Source organism: Ochlerotatus camptorhynchus, unplaced genomic scaffold, assembly GCF_037179485.1.
Source record: "Ochlerotatus camptorhynchus isolate MF236.1 unplaced genomic scaffold, CSIRO-AGI_Acam_v1.1 ptg000222l, whole genome shotgun sequence".
Classification (NCBI taxonomy): domain Eukaryota; kingdom Metazoa; phylum Arthropoda; class Insecta; order Diptera; family Culicidae; genus Ochlerotatus; species Ochlerotatus camptorhynchus.
Window position 1 is genome coordinate 1,031,171 of NW_027040712.1, and position 18,310 is coordinate 1,049,480.

Below are 18,310 nucleotides of genomic sequence, written 5' to 3' on the forward strand. Positions count from 1 at the left end.
TAGTTGTGACCTTCTGAAAGCAAAATTGATAAATTGTGTATGGCATACACAAATTTTACCACCCAGTCTTGCTTCTTACGAATAAAAATTATCATTATAGTATCATATAGTTTCATAATTCTAAAAATTGGCATTTTAGCTGTAATGAGCAATTGCAAGCCTGGGGCTAAACCCAACAAACAATCGTCTATTGAAGAAACGACTTCTTAGCCATTTTATTCAACTGCATGCTTAATAATACTTGTACTATTTTTAATAATAACTTCTGTTCAGACTTTGTTCACACAAATCTGGAGAATTTATTCAACCACAACATTGAACTACTGGGTGTTGTATAAGGTATGTCGAGAAGCTTTTATTCGACTTATATGAGTTGTAACAGAAGTTTATACGATTAAATTTTTGACTATTCAACGTTTATTAGACATCACTGCTTCTCCTTAAAAACAGTGATGCTCTGTATACGCTTGATTCTCATGTGAAGTAACGTTTAATTAGACATTATTATACATTTATTAAACGATTATTCAACTGTGGAAAAATTAACCCGAAAATAAGATGGACGGAGACAGGGAAGGGTGTGTTTCTTAAGTGTATTGTATTTCATGATTTCTGACGTGGCTCGCACCACACAGATATTAGAAAATTTATTAAATACATGTCGTTGTATGGTATGTGATTCGAACCATGTACCTTCCGATCACCAGCCGCTTGCCTTGTCATCTGAGCTATCCTAGAATTCATCATATGGGCAACTCAATAATCTATAAAAGCTTGCATGAAAGTAAATACTTATCAGCACTCCCGATTGCAACTCTAGCTCCTTCAAGGCCCTGTGGGAATGATTAATTCATTAACTGTTGTTTTAAATGAGACCAATGTTGTCTCTTCACATCTCCAAGTCGAAAGAAAGGATGCTCGGTTATATTTTAAACTAGATCAATGCATTCATTATCGTGAGTCATGTCATCGATGATTACTATTTAAATTAATTATGTTCTACACAAATAAAAAAATTGTTGAGCTTGGGATTGAACTCATGACCTTCTAATTGGAAAGCGGAAACGGTAACCACTACTCTACTGATTTCGCCTAGGTGTAAGACTGTATCAGTGTTGTCGAATAATGAATCTAATACGTCGTTTATAAAGCATTTACAAATCATGTGATTACAACATGGACGCATAGTGCTATAAGAGCAATTATGCTGACTGTATTCACCTTTATTCGACAATATTGTAAAGTAATGCAATGATATCTAATAAAGGAGCCGGAGAACATTTATTAGACGTCTAATAAAGCATGTTAATAAATCAATTAAAAAAAGTCGAATTAAACAGTCAATGTATGTAAAAATTACACTAATTCAGTTTGTTATTAGATCGAACTTCTGGTGTTGAATTGGGAAGACATTTAACACTTTTACAGCTGTTCATAAGTAAATTAATCAGATCAGAGCAAACAGTGGAATAAATGTGCATCTATCGATCTCAATGAGCTTTTTCAGCACATAATTTTACAACTCTTTTTATTCAGCATTGCACACTGTTATACAGCATTTATTCAATATATATGCTTATTTGTGACTTTGAATTGTTTGTTGGGTGGTATAAGAGCTATTTTGCTGAGTGTATTCACCTTTATACAGCAATATTGTAAAGCAATGCAATGAAATCTAATAATAGAGCTAGAAAACATTTATAAGACGTTTAATAAAGCATTTTATTCAATCAATTGAAAACAGTCGAATAAAAGCGACTATGTATATGCAAATTACACTTATTCAGTTTGTTATTAGATCAAACTTCTGGTTCTGAATAAGAAAGACAGTCAACGTTTATAAAGCTTTTAATAAGGAAATTAATCATATCAGAGCAAACGGCGGAATAAAGGCGCATCTATCGATCTCAATGAGCTTTTTTCAGCACATAATTCGACATCCTGTTTTATTCAGCATTGTACACTGTTATACAGCATTTATTCAATATGTATGCTTATTTGTGACTTTGAATTGTTTGTTGGGAAGAATATAAAGCAAACTTGATTGTAACTGACAAGATATCAAATTAACATTTGGATTTAGGTCGATGTTATTCATTCGTCATCTTGTCAGTCCCAACTTTGTTTACTCAATTTTGGTGGATATGAGTAGATCCTACTCAAATTTGGGTTGCTTGGAAATAGCGTGCATCCTGCGCTATTTTTGCCCATAGCTTTTTGACGTTTAATTGTCATAAGCACACATGGAGAACTGAGTGTTTGTTTTCCCATTATTTTGTTTCCCTCTTAAGGCCTGTATAGAGATCCAAGCGAAGCGAAAATCTCATACAAAATGCTACATTTTTCACCTGCGCGAAAAACGCAATTGGCAAATTGATTTACCACGGCAACAGAAACGAATTTCTCGCTAAGCTCACAGGACAGTTCGATAGAAGATGATATTAGCTGTATAGTCGCTATATTCATAGCCTGGGGGAGCGAATCTCGGGAACCAATTGAGCTGTCAAATAACTGTTTGACCAATTGAGCTGTCAAATCACGACCAACAACAGAAAAGAGTACATCAGCTATTGCGAACAAAACTTCCGGAACCCGTTTTCTCGTGACTTAAGGCACGCCTACGCAAACTAACACCATCTTTGGGCTGGGGAAAATTTCCCCTCTCCGATGATGTCGGTAATTTGCGTTCGATTGACGAGGAAAGATTAATCAACGTTTTGTTTATAAAACTTGATAGTACCCAACCGGGGGATGTAAGATTCGTTTACAATTATGTGGGATTCATCATCAGAGGATGTTAGTGGAGACCGCATGAACCGAGGATGCGATATACCTAGCTGCGGTCCAATGCAAGAAAATTGGAGACCGAAAAATGTAGAGTGTATTAGTGAGGTAAATTAGTTGTGTCGAAAAAAATAGGAAACATATTGCCGACTGGACTCGAACCACGAACGTTCACACTAAGATTTTGTTTTCGTGTTCGGTAAATTTTACCGAAATCAGAACAGCTGAACGTTCGGTAAAACTTTGACCTTCATTTTTAAGTCCATTGAATTAAAAAAATAATTTCAAAACATGTTAAAGGTTGACAAACGATCAAATCTTGTCATTTTAGTGTAGATTTAGTTTCAAAGTAACTGAAAAGCAATTGAATTAAATTGCATAAATTTTACCGATCAGTTCAGCTGTTCAGATTTCGGTAAAAATTACCGAAGTCGGCGAAAATTTCTAAGTGTGTTGCGATAATCAGACCTGTGCTTTCTCCACTGCTCTCTCCATGCTTCTGAATATGAATAGCCTAAAAGCAAACATGAAGCGCTCATTTTCTCGGATACTCGACTTCTCATGCTTTTTCTGCTGGAGAGATGGGAGGCAAGTGTGTGTCGTTCTACAATGTTCTACAATGTGCGTCGTTCTACAAGCTTACTGGTATAGTCGAAAGCGTAGATAGAACACGAAATAAAAAAGACAAAAAACCATTACATCGCCTGCATGGTCAATTTCTAACATTCGTTGCGATGTTCATGAACAGAGGATGATAGGAAACGGAACTAACGTTCATTGTAATAGATTTTGGTTTTCGTGTACCATTTCAATGGTTGGTCTACAATGTATTGAATTGGTTCCGCTTTTTGATAGATCGAAATTCTATCCGCCAGACTATAAAGGTAAAAAGGTAAATGAATCATAACAATGGCGATGTTCCTTAATAAGTAAACAAAATCTCCTTAAAATAGATCGGGTTGCTCCTTAAATGATTGATCAAAATGCGTTAAAAATCTTAAAATGCTCAGTAAATATTTAAAGTACGCTCCTTAAAATAGAGAAAACTGTACATTAAGCATTTGAAAATGCTCCTTAGTATGCACCGCTTTGCACCATTTTGAAGTGTAATTGTACCATATATATATCATCGGAAAAGCTGCTGTAGAAAGGTTAATAGGTACCATGAAATCAGCTGAAATGATCAGTAAAAATGCACAAATGCACACAATGATTTACTGAACATTTCAGCTGATTTCATGGTACTTATTCACCTTTCTACAGCAGCTTTTCCGATGATATATGGTACAATTACACTTCAAAATGGTGCAAAGCGGTGCACGTGAAGACATAAATCAATTGCTTATTGAATTATGATTTGAACTCCAATTCAAACTAGCGATTGCTGTTCAATTGAGCAGTGCAGAAACTGAGACCAATAAAAATAAAAATATCCATTAAGACCTCGTGCATCTATGGATAATAGAGTGATGCAAAATTTGAAATTTTTGCTCCACAGTGCTTAAACGGTTTATAATGATAAGTATCCCAAAATTTGAACTACATTAGTAAGAAACTGACTTGGCACAAACCATTTCAAGTTTTACTATGGGAAAACTTATGTTTTTGTTCATATCTTTCTAACAATTTACCACACCACTATACTTTTAAAAATGATAGCAGAGATTGTAGCAAATTTTCTCAGCTACAACTGTGTTCAAAACTGCTTTTCAATCAAATGTAAGGAACAAAAGTTATTAACGATTCATGTCACTGATGTATTATGATTATGCTCATTCAACTGTTCAGCAGGCAACATTGGTGTTTCTGGTGCGAAGAATATAGCCCAAATATCATGGCTACTATGTCACACTGCCTACAAAACAGCTGCTTGATCATGCCATAAGTTTATCAATCTCTTAAACAATTAATAACATCCTGATGAATGTGGGCGTCTTAGTGGAATACCTGTATAATGAGAGAGAGAAGGATTAGTATTTTCCATTTAATTCCACTACTTTATTTGCTTATCCTTGACAGATACGCGTATTTCGTCTACAATGTGCAGACTTCTTCAGTGTCTTGTACTAATACTCGACTGAGTTAGTACAAGACACTGAAGAAGTCTGCACATTGTAGACGAAATATGCGTATCTGTCAAGGATAAGCAAATAAAGTAGTGGAATTAAATGGAAAATACTAATCCTTCTCTCTCTCATTATTAATTAATAACAATTTAATTTGACATTTGGTAGAAAAACTATATTGGGCAAAGTTGTAGCTTAGAAAATTTCCCATAAGAATAGTTATAGAAATTTTCGAAAAAGCAATATTGAACATTTGTAGAAGACAATGAACAAAAAGTTTAGTTTTCCCATAGTAATTTCAGTATAAACTTCGAATAGTTTGTGCCAAGTCAGTTACTTATCCAATGGGTTTGAATTTTGGGAGGCTTATCAGGACCTGATTTGAAACCGTTTGAGCACTGTGGAGCGAAAATTTCAAATTTTGCATCAGTTTAATGGATAATATCAAAAACGAGATTATACTGTGTAACAAAGGTTCTATTCACCTGCCCGGTGGAAAACCAACATAACAGCAATTTATAAAATAACGAACATTTTGAATGGCTCGAGTGACACTTGCCTTTGATAAAAAAAAACACGTCTACTGAGGATTCATATTTATGAAAAAATCATATATCAATGAAACAGTCATCGGTCGTCATTGAAAAGCAATGCAACTATGTTCTGTCAATCTAATTGACTTTTATTGGTTCTGTTGTCTTGTGAATTTTAGCTAAACGGCCTCTTTTCTGATTTTTATTTCTCAATCTATGAAATATACACGAAAACTATGTTGGAACGAAACTTCTAGAACAATATGAGGAACATTATGCCGTAGACTACACATTTTATATCATATGGGTGGAAAATTTGTAGAACAAATACTTTAAAATTCTTCACTTTTTAAGATATCTTCGAGCATGAAACTAAGTCAAACTTCAATAAAATCACTTCGAATAGTCAACCTTTGGTTAAAAAGTTGATACATGACACATTAAACTTTGCTATGAAAGTTGTTACAGCAGTTTTCGTTATTTCAGTCTCGAGATACAAATATTGTAAACCGTAAATTACCTTAAAAACATAAAATTAACTTGAAGCACCTCTAAATCATCATCGATTTTGCTGAAAATTTACACAGAAGTACAAATTAACATGACGAACAGTAATCACGGTTGACCCGTTACATTCGGAACATTTCGTTTAAAATGAACAGGTCTAGTGTACACCCAGATGTTGACGAAGCCTCAGTGTCTCATCATGGATGATGATACTTACGTCAAGGCGGACTTCCGGCAGCTTCCGTGGCTATTGTTATTCATCGCCCAGCACAAGTGTGATGTTCCGGAGGAAGTAAAGAAGCAGAAACTTTTAAAGTTTGCCAAGAAATACATCATTTGGCAAGCGATCTGCTCATGTGGCAAACGGAATGCGCCGTTCGTGACTACCGGGACTGAAAACGGGGAGATCTACCTCACGGAGTGTCTGTATAAGCGTCTGCTTTCTCTGTTGAAGCAACACGAGGGCCCTACGATCTTCTGGGCGGATCTTGCTTCGTGCCGCTATTCAAATATTATCCTGGAGGGGTATGAAGCCAACGGGGTCACTTTCGTACCCAAGCACATGAACCCCCCCAACGCACCGGAGATAAGGCCCATCGAAAAAAAGAATGAAGCAGGCTCTACGGAAGCATCCCAAGGAGGTCAAATCTGAGAAAGACATGAAGAAAAAGTGGGTTTCCGCACAAAAGCAGCTGCAGCCAGATGTTGTACAGAACCTAATGAGTGGAGTTAAGCATAAGGTGCGAGCGTACGGTTATCGTATTGAAATTGTATGTAATAAATATGCCAAAAGCTTACTTATGGGTTATATTTTATTGTCTGGAAGTTTGAAAAGGATCGGTAAACTAGGTAATTTTCAACACCGTTTTTTTTCCATGATGCAATTTTATGTGAGACACCCTTTATAAAATTCAAGTCTAGCTATCAAAGGACGAAGCAGAAATCCAATTTGGCAGAACAGGTAAACCAAATTTGCAAACAAAATACATTCTTTTGTAAATTTAAACCTGGTTTTCTCAAAACTCCACGTGTTTCAAAAAAATCTGAATCATATTTGGATTCAGCGAGGCAAAATACATACATTAAATTCATTGCATTTGATCGAAGGGCGTAAAACACTGCCAACTTGTGTTATCTAACAATGTCCGGGGTGCTCTGAATTTCATTAAATATTTTAAATTCAGATATTTGTATGTAATTTTCAACGTGGTGTGAACTTTAAGATTTATTGCAAAACTATTTGATTCTTTACTTAGTTTCCACGGCCTTCACCTTCTTCATTGGCCTATTGCCATAAATCACTTTTTGCTTAAAAGATTTTCCCCATTATGCCATGATATAAATATACATGAAGTATGTATTCAACTTTGATTTCCCGCTTCTACTACTGCAGAGCCGCATCCATTATCTAACCTGAAGCATGAACCACAGTCCTTTCTACGAGTGCAAAGTGGCTCCCGGGCCCACCTCACTCTGACCTAGACACCTGGTCAGTGCAGATTAAATCTATTCAGTCCAGCAAAACTTTTACTAAATCACTTGGGAGCTTCTTGATTCTAATGTATACGTTTCACAGCAAGGAGGCACCGTCCCCGTCTATTCAACGGCTAGTGTCTTCTTCCTATAGCACAAAGCAAGGCGATACTCCGAGTGAGTCAAATAGGAAAGATCCAACCATGCAGACAAAAAAAAAAATCGTAAAAATCACTTACTGATTCACGAGGATTGGCGGTGGCGTTAGATCCCGGGTTCGTATGCTCTTGGGGTCTGCCAAATCGGCGACTTTCAGCGTGATTGTAGGATTCCTCGTTCCCGGCTTGGGATATCTGCAAGAAAACAAAAAGAAGGAATAAACGGGTTAGTGCTCAGAGAAACAGAGAAAATAAGACATCCCGGATTGGGAATTACGATTTGGATCGGTTCTGGGTAGGGGTAGTGGAGCGAGGAGCTGGGAGCGGAAAAATGCTCCGATGTCGTTTTCTGATGTCGAAGCCAGTAATAGAAGATGGTCTCATCCAATGGGTAGATTATATTGCAGTTTGCAGATGAAAGGGTTGGATAGTTTTTTGTTCAGTTTCTTTAAAGAGGACATTGGATCATCGGTGCGCGGCAAGGAGTGGTTTGTCTTGTAGAACTTTTATTTTTTTTTGAGGAACAATGGTTCTTTTGTTGGACGAGTTGAATTAACTTTTATGGGAAATTTGTCGGGCAATCTTGTTTCGCTGTATTTTATTCGAAGAAAATTGACGCTAGGATGATTCTAATAAAATACTACTGTAAAAATAACTAAGCGACGATTGATTAGGGTTCTGAACTACTTCGTTGGGTGGAGCGCAGCTTATATCATAGCGCAGCTAATTTTTTGCTGGTAAGTTGTGCTGGATCATGAAATGGCACATCTCATGGCTAAATTTAGAATGCTGGAAGGACTCGACTATCGGTAACTTAATTTTATCACTTCCATCTTCGGTTTCTCGCTAATAACAGCTTCATAATACAAATCAACACTTCCAGTTTGCTTTCAGCTATTGGCACAGCAGAAGTTGTATCTCTCGGTATCAATCGCGCTATCGACAGTTTGTTCACCCGGTCAGGCTTGTTCAGTGCATGTGCATTAGACTGATGCAAAATTTTAAATTTTTACTCCACAGTTCTCAAACGGTCCCAAATCGGGTTCTGATTAGCCTCCCAATATTTGAACACATTTGGTAAAAAAAAACTGACTTTAAACATACTATTTGAAGTCTATATGGAAATCACTATAGGAAAATAAAACTTTTTGTCCATTGTTAAAAAGCTCTATAGCAATTTTTATGGAAAATACACAGCAAAAAAATAATTTTGATATCACGTCAAAGTGGATGCACTACAATCATGTCGAAAATATGGTGTAATATTACTTGCTAAAAAGGAAAAAATTATCATTAATACAATGCATGAACTGACATTACGCTGCTTTTACTGCATTTGTTTATTTATGTGGTCATAAAAATTACATGAAATTTTCGACATGATTGTAGTGCATCCACTTTGATGTGATATCAAAAATAATTTTTTTGCTGTGTATACTCAGCTAAAACTTTGCGTAAGATCGTTTTTTATTTAAACGTCAATTTAAATAGTTATTAATTGTTTAAGAGATTGATAATCATATGGCATGATCAAGCAGCTGGGCAACACTGTACTCTACAGTGTGACATATTAGCCTTGATTTTTGTACATCAATGTTGCATTTCATGAACATTTCAGTGCCAAAATTTCAAAGGGACGTAATTGCATTTGTAAATTATTTCTCGCTAATAAAATCTCACTCATTGAAAATAATAACACCAGCGTAGAGGAATGTTTTCTCTACCAGCTAGTATTGTTATTTTTGAGAGGTATGATTTCATTCGCGAGAAATTGACGGCTAAAGCCATTGTTTACTATTATTTATTATTATAGTCTCAATAAAACACTTAAATCTAAATGTAGTCACTCATTAAAAATTAAAAATTGGCCGACAGCAAACGATGACGAAACCTGGAGGCATTGATGTCAAAGTCAAATAGGTTAGAGGCTTCGTTGAATTGATGAATCATGGCGACAAAGGAACTGTTTGCAGCATACTTTGTTGCATGTACTACTTCATGTAGCAAGGTTCTCGGACGGAGTGTTCGGGCAGGACCATACAGATTAATTTTGGTCAGTAACTCAGGAACATCATATTCAGCAAAACTTTAGCAACGTCCAATCGTCCACTCCATACTGCTTTGTAGGGATTTCAGACAACACACGCGAATTCCAGTAGTGAGCGTACCAATGAACAGTAAAGGGCTTTAAAACACAGAGGATCACGAAATTCCTTAGATATGTTGAACATGAATCCAAGCTGACGATTAGCTTTGTCGATCGTGGTTGAGAAGTGGCGAGTGTATGTGAGCTTTTCATCCAACATGACACCGAGGTCTTTAACGTGATCGCCCCTTTGAAATGTTGGCACTCATTTGATTGAGCATAATCATAAGACACCATCAACTTGAATCATAAATACCAATTCTTTACATTTGATCGAAAAGTGGTCTCCAACAAAGTTGTAGCAGTTACCATTTTTTTTTAAGTAGAGCGATATAGAGCGATATTGCAGATAGATATGATCAAAACATTTGGTTTCCCAAAGTAATTTCCATGTAAATTTCAAATAGTTTTGTGCCAAGTGAGTTTCTTGCTTAATGACATGCTTGGCATACACAGTTTTGGTCACGAACTGCTCATTTGCTAATAATTTTGCACACAGTTGACGGAACATAGTTCTTTTTGAAGCAATAGATTGAATAGAGTGTAAACTTGAAATAGATATGTAAAAAAAAAGTAGATTTTAATGCTAGTAGTAAACTGTATTTGTTTTTGCGTTGTAAAAATGAGGTGAGAAATGCTCACTACACATCTCTGAATTTAAGTTTTAAACTGATTAGTGTTGATTCAAATGTTAAGCTTTACCTGATCTTCGCATATCTATAGTAAACTATGAGTCTAATCTATCAATTACTTTAAAGAAAAATATATTTCAAAATATGAGTGAAAAGTTATTACCAAATGAGCAGTTGGTGTGTACGACTGTGCATGCCAAGCATGCTTAATGATTTTTAAATTTGAGGAGGCTAATCAGAATGTTTGAGCTCTGTGGAGGGAAAATTTCAAATTTTGCTGCTGTCTAATGTGCATTGTTCTTTGCCTGTAACTTGGTCGTTTTGTGGTTGCAATTGAAAACAAAAATTGGATGATGAGGGGTGGTGTTGAAAGTAAGAATACCTTCAAGCTTTAGTAATGAAAGTGCAAAACCCACCATGGACAAAATTGGTAATTTTTCTAAGGATGCGGATCAAGTCCAAGCAACATAAATGACAGCTCAGTAAAAATCCCTTTTCAAAAAATTTAAGTCCAAAGAATTGATGTTCCATACATTACTACTTAACACTATGTAGCAAATTTTCCATTACGGTGATGGAAAGGCAGTTGAGGTACGCTTGTCGAATGCGAGGGATTACGTTCAATATGTGCGAGTGTATGATCTGTCTCCTGAGATTCCAGACAGATAGAGATATAGCGTTGGAGCTTTGGAAATACGGAAAAATAAAGGGTGTCATCCGGGAGAAATTCCCAGCCAAGCAGGTGTACGTGATGTATATATGGATGTGAAAAAGGAAAAATCTATCGAGGGAACAAAAACATGTATTTTCTATGTAAGATAGAGGGGTACCGAATGAATTCCTACCCCAAATGGAAGACTCGGAAGCAGCCAGAGAAGCAACAACTGGACGAAAACAGGACGAAGAAAAACACGGCCAGGATGAAGAATGGGGTGAAAGCAGTTTAGTAGTTCTTAGACAGGTGTGGTAGCCAGAATCGCCAAGGTCTATTTTTTTCAAGCCCGAGAATTTCAGAGATGTACAGAGACCTTCAGAGAATTTATGAAAACTTCTGAAATATTTCAGGAATTTCTCAGAAGCCCAGAGATTTTCAGGGAAGTTTATTGGTGTTTAGTTCAGAAACGAGATCTTCAATAGAATTTAGAGTGTCATGTAAGATCCGAGAACATCACGACATATCACAGAGGGGAGTTCAATTAATTTCAAGGAATTTGCAGAAACCTTAAAGAAGTTTCAAGAATCTCAGGAAATTTCCAGAAACTTCAGCAAAGCTCCTAGAGAATCTCTGGAACGCAATAAATATTATATGCACATCCGGAAAATGTGAGAATATTTAGGGAGTGTTATATCATGTAATCTCGAAAAAAATTAAAAAAAAAAATTACGGAAATTTGGCTTACTAAGTTCCATCAATTTAAAAAAAAAAGCGAGAGTTTTTAGCCGCCACTGATATCTTTAAGTGCAGCGACTTACAAAGAGTTCCGTAGAATTATGGGATATTCAGAGAATTCTATGGTTGATCCAACATCTTCAGAAGCAAGTTTACCGAAACATTAAACAAATTTAGAGAACTTAAGCATAGAAAACATCAGCGATGTCCAGATAAGTTCAAGAGAAATTAGTGATTAAAGGCAAAGTTCCGTGAGCGTAGTTTATAAAACATTTAAGGAAAATTGTGGAAATTTCAAGGCAACACCACTAATTTCAGAAAATTGTGGGTTTATATTAAAAATACTGAGAGATTCATGGCAGTCTAGAGAACATTCTGGAAATTCAGAAATCTTTTGGGCAGTTTTAATAACATGAGGAAAGTCTAGACCAGCGCTGTTAATTTTCATATCATTCGATTGAAGATGAACCAATACAACCATTCAATCAATTCTGTGAAAGCGAATTCTCAGATGACCAAAATTTGGAAATCCCCTTTCTCAGTCGAAGCTCATCGTCACTGTCAATTGAGTCACTTTCTATCATATGATATACGACAGTGGAGTATGGAAGAAACCCAGCAAAATGGTCTCGAACGGACAAGTCGACCCGATGTCGGATCAATGTAAGACAAATTTGTCGACCCAATGTCCTGTTGTGTCAACATCGGGCTGGGGTTTGGTAGAAGTCAGCCGAGCTCCGTTTATGTGTAGGTTACACTCAATGGAATGATATCCATCGTTTCTCAAATGAGAATGATCCATGCCTTCGTCAAATGACTATGCAACTGATATCACCCATTCGAAGGAGGTACTCTTTGATAGCGGATAGCTGCTTTACTCATTTTCATCAAAAATGTTCAATTCTTCTTTCCTTTATTTGACGTCGGTCTCTGTTCCGCAATCTAGTGTCAATCACCGACGGACATCGATTGCCATCCATTGAAGGCAATCGAATGTGCAGGAAAGCAGCTTCCACACCTGCGTAGGATGTCGCACCCATTCAACACACATGGGCCGGGACCAACGGCTTAAAAATGTTCAATTGATTTTGAGAATTTACAGCACTGGCCTAGACTATTGAAGAAGCTATAAATAAACCTAAAAAAAAAAATTGAGAACTTCAATGAAAATCATTAAACTTTATTAATTATTTCTTGGGGAACCCCCTTCAGGAGTTCCCGGAGACGGACCAGCGTTCGGCTGAAAGTTCCCTTAATAAAGATAACTAACTATTAATTATTTCGTGATGGTTCCAAGAAAATTGCGGTAGCTTGAAAAAATTCCAGAAATTTCAGAAAACATCGAAAATTTCACAGAAGTGCAAACATTTCCAGAACTTCATAGAAGCCTATGGAACATAATGAGATATTCAGGAACTTACATGAACATTAGCAAAATGCGGGAGTGGATTAGTTAGTTCCAAAAATAGGGGGAATTTCCAGGGGAGTTCAGTTCAATAAGTTTCAAAAAATAAGCGGGAAATCTTAGGAAATTCCCAGATTTTCAGAGAACTTCAGAGATGTTAATAAACATTAATGAGGTCTTCACATAAGTTCAGAAGTTAACGAAAGCTTAAGCATTTTTTATGATAGTTCTATTAGGTTAAGGACAGTTCAACAAGCTTCATGAGAACTGCGATAACTTTAGAGAATTTTCGAGAACTTCAGGAAAGAACAGAGATCTTCAGAGCAGTTCCGACAACATTAGGAAAATCGCATACGTTTTAAAGAAGTATGGAGAGCTTACCCGAAGTATTAAAACTTTAGAGAAGATCCATGATCGTTAGGAATATTGAGCAAACTCCCTAAATAGTTCAGGGAATTTTAAAATGTTTATTCTTCTTCTTTTTCGCATTTCAAGCTTATTGCATATTAGCTTATTGAGTGCTCTCAACTTAGTGTTATAGATACAAATCCACATTTAATAATTGAGAGCTTTCGATGCCTGTACAATTTTTGCATCAGTATAATTATGTGGCAAGTACAATCATACACTATGCCCAGGAAAGTCGAGAAATTTTCCAACCTGAAAAAATCCAAGACTGGACCGGGAATCGAACCCTCCAGCATGGTCTTGTTTTGTAGCTACACCTTTTCCGACTGAGCTGAGTAAGGCTCCTTAAAAAATTGACCGGACTAATTTCTTTAACTTCCAAAAGAACTTCAAGGTAGTTTTATTAACTTCAGGAAAATTTTGGGAACTTTTCAGTAGTTCTGAAGAGCTCAGAATAATCCATTCCATATTCAACGGAGATGGCTTATAAAATTTCACAGCATATGCTTTGTATTCTTTCAAAACTATCATGGTGTAATTCTTAAAATTCACCTGGAATATTATATAATTAGAATACTTCTCGCAAATTCCATTGAAATATTCCTCAAAATTGAGTAGGAACTATCCTCCGAGTTCAATTTTCTTTGAAATTTCCTCGGGATTATCTTGAAGTTCTGCTCATTAAAAAACCCTTTGAAAATATAAACAGAATTTCCATAGAATTCATTTCAGGTTTCCTTTTGAATCTCTTTCCCGTGGAATTCACATTGAAAGTCTCATATGAATTCATTTGCATTTCTCCTCACAAATGCTTAAGATTTCTGCTCATAATTTGTTTGGCAAACTCTCCTGATTTTTTTTCCGAATTCTTTTGAAGATATCCTGGAGATATTCTCAGATTTAATTGAAATGCTCCTTTTAGCATTCCCCTCACCATTAAAAAAATCCAAAGACCAATGCTTCGGATTCCTTTTCTCCCACAAACTTCGTAAAATTAAAGGATGAACACGAAAAATATCCGAGCACATTTGAAACGCAGCCATTAGGTCCTATAGAAGGTTCCAGAAAGTATAAGCATACTTTCAAAATAACAAAAAAGTAATGTTTTTTAAGTTTTAATAATTTTATTTGGCAAATCATATTTGTATTTGTATTTCAAATGATATTTTACTCTCGTTTAATCAACATATTAAATCAAAGCCAAGACTCCTAACTTTTCCTCGAACATGACCCATTAGCTTCTGCACAGTGGTACTTCCCACCATTTTGACCACTTTTGGCCAATCTTTTTTGAATTTTTGGATGTCGTCCGCTGGTTTTATAAATTTTCAAAAATTTGCTTTGGTTAAAGCCCAAACAGTCTCGATTGGCCGTGCCTCCGGGCAGTTCGGCGGATTCATGTCTTTCGGCACGAAATTTTTTGACTTTTGTACCATTCTAAAGTGTCCTTTGCGTAATGACATGACGCCAAATCAGGCCAAAATACTACTTGACCTTCGTGCTGCCTGATCATCGGTAACAATCGCTTCTGGAAACATTCCTTAACGTATTTCTGAGTGTTCATCGTCTCCGTTGTGATGTACGGACTAGATGTTTTACCACACTCGCATATTGCCTGCCAAACCATAACCTTCTTACCGAATTTTTCGGTAAAAATTTCCTTCTCCGTTTCGGGGATGTCCTTGCCTTCGCTTACAGTATAGAATTGTGGTCCGGGAAGCGTTTTGTAATCTAGTTTCACGTACGTTTCGTCGTCCATTATTATACACCCAGAATTTCGACACAATAATGAATCGTAGAGTTTGCGGGCCCGTGGTTTCACGGACGCGGCCTGTTTTGGGTTCCTTTTGGGTTTTTTCTGCTTTCGGTATGTTTTTAGGAAAAGTCTTTCTTTGGCACGCATGACGTTACTCGACGAGGTCCCTAGTTTTTTCGCAACATCCCGAACGGAAGTCGCTGGTTTTTGTTTGTAGGCATCCTTGATCTTTTATCGATATCCGGACTTACAGGACCGGATTTCCGGCCACTCTTCGGCGCATCTTCAAACGTACACTGTTCTCGCAGTTCGTACCGCTCCGGCGCTTACACCCTCTTCCTTGGCCAATTTTCTCAAGGAGAGTCCGCTCACAGTGCACCATTTGTGCACGATACTTTTTCGTTCTTCCGGAATAAGACCACGCATTTTGACAGGAAACACAAAACTAAGCACTTTTTTGATGCTATGTCATTCAGAAATGAGCAAACAAAAGGACGCAGCCAAAACATGTTGAAATATTTCATTATATTCAAAGTGACCGTTAAAATAAGGTGTGCTTATACTTTATGGAACAGTCGTTATAAATAAAAGCGTTTACTTCAGGGGGAACGACACTTCAGGATCATCCCATTTTTACCCAAACCTCTCATATAATTTTCAACGTGCACAAAATTTCAATCCATCCTATCTATTCTTTCTATTCCCAACTTATCCCTTCTGCATGCACACAAATTGTCAAGCAAGCCGTGCAGTTTTTCGAAGTTTTCAGGTCGACCGCGAAGCACTCTGCCAGACTCACTGTCAATTTACAACACTCTCCACAACAAACACCACGTATGTCAGCTGGCCATGCCGGAAAACTAAAAAAAGATGACGGACCACTCGTATATAATCGGTCTCGGGGGCCAAAAACATCAAGTGCATCACGGAAGAGACGGCAACGCACATCCCGGACTCAAACCGATCGAATTCGACGGATAAGAGCCCGGGTCTCTGTGTGTTGTAGCATGGAAGTTGCCGAACAGGCGCGAAGCAACTGTTGATTTCGTTCAGCTGATTCTAGCCCCGGGAAAAGCCTTACCAATGAAACCCCCTACGACAAGCAGGTGGAAAAGAAATTCAGGTCATTTTTTCCACTCGGCCCAAGTTTTACTCGTCTCTGCTGCTGGTCAAGGGTTAATGGTGAAGTAAGACACCCACCGGCTGATGTATTTCTGTGCGAGAATATTGCGAATCAAATTCCCGTCCAAATGCAGCTGGGAATATTAACCGGAACCTTGTAATCCATCGCCATCACCCGTTCCTCCTAGTTTGCAGTTTCGACCTATTCGGTGCGGAACCATTTTCTGCACTTGAGCTGTGAGCTTTGGTTATTATAGTTGGGCGGTGTCCCGAGCGGTGTCCATTAATTCCGTTTTGCTAAAAATGAATATTTTTACCCCCCCCCCCGGTTGGAACAAAACTTTACACTGAAAATGACCCCTCTCTATTTATTACGTAACGCTCTATAAGCCCCCACCCCCGCCTTTTCATTTAATTAATTTTTGATTTCGTTTTGTAGCAAAAATCACAATTTATAAAATTAAAACAGATCCATTGCAAGATTTAGTGATGACAGCCTTCGTTGTTGTACCAAAAACGTCAAAAAGACCTGTATTTTCAAACTGTACATCAAGAAACGAAAAAAAAACAAAATGTTCTTTTTGTTACGTAACGCAAAGCTTTACTACTCCTCCCCTATGCATAATTCGTAACGATATAGGTGACCCCTCTCCCCTATAAGCGTTACGTAATTCATGGACGCTTCATTGCAGCAAATTTTTCTTCTTTTTACACCTATCCTCTTCGCGTTCAGACTCGCATCCCTCTGAAATTTTTTAACACCCCTCACATCACATCAATTGCTTGATCTATTCCCATCTATTTTTTCTATCCCTGCTCTATTTTCGTCATCACGACACACTCAAAAAAATCCCATCAATTATGTTTTTCCCCGAAAATCCCAAGTAATTACTAGACTGAAAAAATACATCCAAATGAGTGTCGTTCCCCCTGGTTTACTTTACTTTTCCCGTAAGGAAAGCTCGGGAAAGTAAAGTAAACTCTTTTTATTCAAACGGCCCATTATGATATTTTTTGAGTGACATTTTAAAAAATTCACTGAATCAAACTAAGAGTATATAGAATCACAGTAGGCATTGGTTTTCAGCTAAGAGGAAGACTGGCTTCTTACTCTTTAATCTCTATCTCTATCTCTACCTTACGCACTTCGAATCGGCCAATCACGAGCTGATTCGCGTTTGACAGAAAAGTGGTTCGTTTTCGCCCCCGTATTGTCTCCTCTTCCTCTTAGGTTTTCAGGATAAGTTCATTTGTTTACATCATTACTTCACCGGAGCAAGCACGTCGCGAATCGATCCAGCACGGTTTGTCCACTTGAGAGTTAGCAAAACTTTAGAATTTGTCGAAATCCACGGTGTGTGACGTTCTGAAACGGTTCGGGGAAAGTCTGATCGTCGCCTGGAAAACCGGAAGTGGCAGATTGGCAAAGCCAGCGGACCCTAAAACACATGCGAAAGTGGTGGAACTTTTCAAGCCGAACCCGAAGCTGTCATCGAAGGAAGCGGTGAAAAAGGAAAATGTTTCCACCACTATGTCCACAAAGTAAACAAGAAGGCTGGATTAAGAAGTTTTAATGCCCAGATTGTGCCAAACCGGAATGCCACGCGGAATATGGAGGCAAAGAAGCGCTCGAGGACACTGTACAAAAACGTGTTGACATAATGCGATTGCGTGGTTATGGATGACGAAACGTACTTCCTGGCAGTTTTCGATCAAATTCCTGGGCAGGAATTTTATACCTTGGTTGACTGGAAGAATGTAAAATTAAGTCGAAATTTCCCAAAAATTTCCTTGTCTGGCAAGCAATTTGCAATTAATCATTTTGTCAAGCTTCTGCATTCATGTTCCATCAGATGTCACAGCTGTTGTTTGCGGTGACATCTATCGGAAACTACACACAATCTGTTTTCCTATAATTGTTCACAGAGGA

The 18,310-nt window shown here is 37.3% G+C and overlaps 2 protein-coding genes across 4 annotated transcripts in view; both read right to left on the reverse strand.

Moving 5' to 3' along the window:
• Positions 1-18,310, reverse strand: part of Dpp10 (Dipeptidyl peptidase 10) — a 587,790-nt gene that overhangs the window by 25,984 nt on the left and 543,496 nt on the right. For all 3 annotated transcript variants that reach the window (XR_010517761.1, XM_065225206.1, XM_065225205.1), the window contains one exon: positions 7,603-7,716. Coding sequence is in view for 2 of the 3 variants with exons in the window: in XM_065225206.1 (XP_065081278.1) it covers positions 7,603-7,716 (114 nt within the window). In the remaining variant the exon portion in view is untranslated. The remainder of the gene's footprint in view (positions 1-7,602; positions 7,717-18,310) is intronic.
• Positions 1-18,310, reverse strand: part of LOC135703887 (putative uncharacterized protein DDB_G0286901) — a 115,947-nt gene that overhangs the window by 2,713 nt on the left and 94,924 nt on the right. The window lies entirely within an intron of this gene.